The sequence below is a fragment of the Nicotiana tomentosiformis genome, chromosome 3 (assembly GCF_000390325.3).
Source record: "Nicotiana tomentosiformis chromosome 3, ASM39032v3, whole genome shotgun sequence".
NCBI classification, from domain to species: domain Eukaryota; kingdom Viridiplantae; phylum Streptophyta; class Magnoliopsida; order Solanales; family Solanaceae; genus Nicotiana; species Nicotiana tomentosiformis.
This window is the reverse complement of record NC_090814.1, coordinates 93,971,998-93,974,468: the sequence shown is the minus strand read 5'-3', so window position 1 is coordinate 93,974,468 and position 2,471 is coordinate 93,971,998. Positions and strand designations below refer to the sequence as shown.

General features: G+C 35.3%; 1 protein-coding gene across 1 annotated transcript; it reads right to left on the bottom strand.

The window, feature by feature from the left end:
- Positions 1 to 478: 478 nt before the first annotated feature.
- On the bottom strand, positions 479 to 823 carry LOC104099622 (auxin-responsive protein SAUR32-like). Its single transcript, XM_009606669.2, has one exon. The coding sequence runs from the start codon at positions 821 to 823 to the stop codon at positions 479 to 481; it is 345 nt and encodes a 114-aa protein (XP_009604964.2).
- Between the last annotated feature and the right edge of the window lie 1,648 nt (positions 824 to 2,471).

The following is a 2,471-nucleotide window of genomic DNA, read 5'->3' as shown; positions in this document are numbered from 1 at the left end:
TTCACCAGCTGTCGTTGGAACAATCAGGCTTCTGTGGTCAATAACCTCACCGTCAAACAGAGGCGTTAAAGATTTTAACTTTATAATTGTGGATTTTAAATAACAGAATTTTAAATAATAATTTTAAAAGCTACGGAATTCTCCTCATGCAAGCTTCTAGCTCCGCCGATGTCGTCGAGGGATAATAGTCGCAATTCCCAACTGTCCCTTCCTCATAGCAATACTTAAGTCTTTAATATCGAAATAAAGCATACAAAGTTATTTAATCTTCAAAATCGCTTACAGAAAGAAGAAAAGTGTAGTAGCGCAGCTGTATTTCATTCAATTTTCGTCATCGTCATGGGTACACAAACAAATACAATCAAGTAAACTAAACAAAAGGCAAGAGACCGAAATTTAGATGATTATAAAACATGGATCACCTAAAAGAAGAAACCCAAGCACCTATATATATACTATACAAAAAAATAAATAAAAATCAGGCCTTAAAGCACGTCCACAAGTGGTGATCCTTGTCTATGATACCTTCAACGTAGCGAAACTCCTCGACATGACAAGGGATGTTAATGGGACCATTATGATGAAATTCATATTCTTCCTCTGCTCCTTTCAACAACTGTACGAACAGAGGATGGTTGATGTGCATCACAGGTATTACGAACTTCTGCTGCTCCTCTCCTTGACCTACCAATACTGCAACACATCCTCTTGGGATGTCCTTCAATTCTTCCTTCTCATGCCCATGATGATGAAGGTGAAAAGGCAAATGTAATTGAACATGGAATCTTGAATGATGATGATGGCGTTCGTCTACGTTTCCCATCTCTCTCGAAATTAATAAGATCCAATCAAAGAAAATTAATAAAATTCTTTAGAGTGGTGGCTTTCTTGCTAGTTAAGGCAGAAAGATATTGGAAATATTACAAGAAAACGATCAGAGAGAGAAAGGCCAAGGATCAGAAGAAGAGATGGCTAGAGTGAAGAGGCTGAGGGAAGAATCTGTTAAAGAACTTGGAACGTTGCTCATTAGCTATCTAATTAGGGGTTTTACAAAAAGTTGAATTGAGTTTGGTATGAGCGAATTGTTGAATGGGGGGAGATGAGTATTTATGCCAGAAAAAAGGAGGGAGGAATATGTCAACTGTACACCGAATGCTTACTTCACATACAAGAAGGCGTGTTGCGGACGCGGGAGTGGTGGTAGCTTAGGCAGGTAAATTACGCCAATTGCCGCCGCCTTAGGAGGTAGGTCAATATGGGACTAGTTTTTCAGCATTTCCATTTTCCAGCAAATAAGGAGGGGTATATTTGTATATAACTAAAGGGTTGAGCATTATGTAAGGACAGTCCGATGCAATAAGCTCTTGTTATGCACGGGGTCTGTGCGTAGTCTTACATTACATTTCTGCAATAGCCTATTTCCACAAGGTTGAGCCGTATGGAAAAATGGAAAAGCCAATATATAGGTCAATTTTTTTAATATACATATATTAAATATATGTTAAATTCCATTAGTTTTTTTGTGTTTACTTTTTTTATATTCAGAATTTCTTAAGTGAAAGTTTTGACTCCGCCACGCCGCGAGGTTGAGGAATAGAGGCGGATCTAAAATTTAAATTTTATGAGTTCAACTTTTAAAATTGTTAGCATTAAACCCATTGTATTTCTAAAGTTATGAGTTCATATTACTATTTATTATAATATTAGTACATTTTTACACACAAATTTATGCTCCGCGTAAAATGTACTAGGTTTAGTTGAACCTAATGTCGATACACTACATCCACCTCTGTTGAGGAGGTCAAATAGTACTATACACAGAGGCGGATGTAGCTTAGTGGCTACGGGTTTAATTGAACCCATAACTTTCGACGCGGAATAAAAATTTGTATGTAAAAATTCATTAAAATTACAAAAATAGTAGATATGAACCCATAACTTTAAAAATATAATGAGTTCAATGTTTAAAATCTTAAAATTGAACCCATAAGATTTAAATTCTGAATTCGTCTCTGACTATACAATAATATTAAAATTAAAGCTCAGATGACAAAGTCAACTCATCTTATCGCATGTTAAGGGGTGGCTTGAATAAGGATAAGCGTAGAATAAATGTAAAGTATGGTAAGTTTGAATGGATTATCGTTAACTTTTATCTCATGTGTTAAATTGTACTGCTAGGTTTTGGGAAAGTACCATGTATAAGTGACATGCGTGTTTGACCCTGTGCTAAAGGGTAAGTAGTCCAAAAGAAGCTAGGAGCATCTTTGCAAGCGAGTTTACAGGGTGAAAATTTCAAGTTTTCAACTAATATTATTTATTTGCTTTTAATGGAAGAAGGTGATTACCTTTGGAAGAATATCTTTTTAGAAAATGATCATTTGTTTTAAATTAATTTTAACTTCAACTATAGTATTGTTAGGATCTAAAAGCACCCCGAAAGTCAAATCCATACAACTTTTTGGATTATT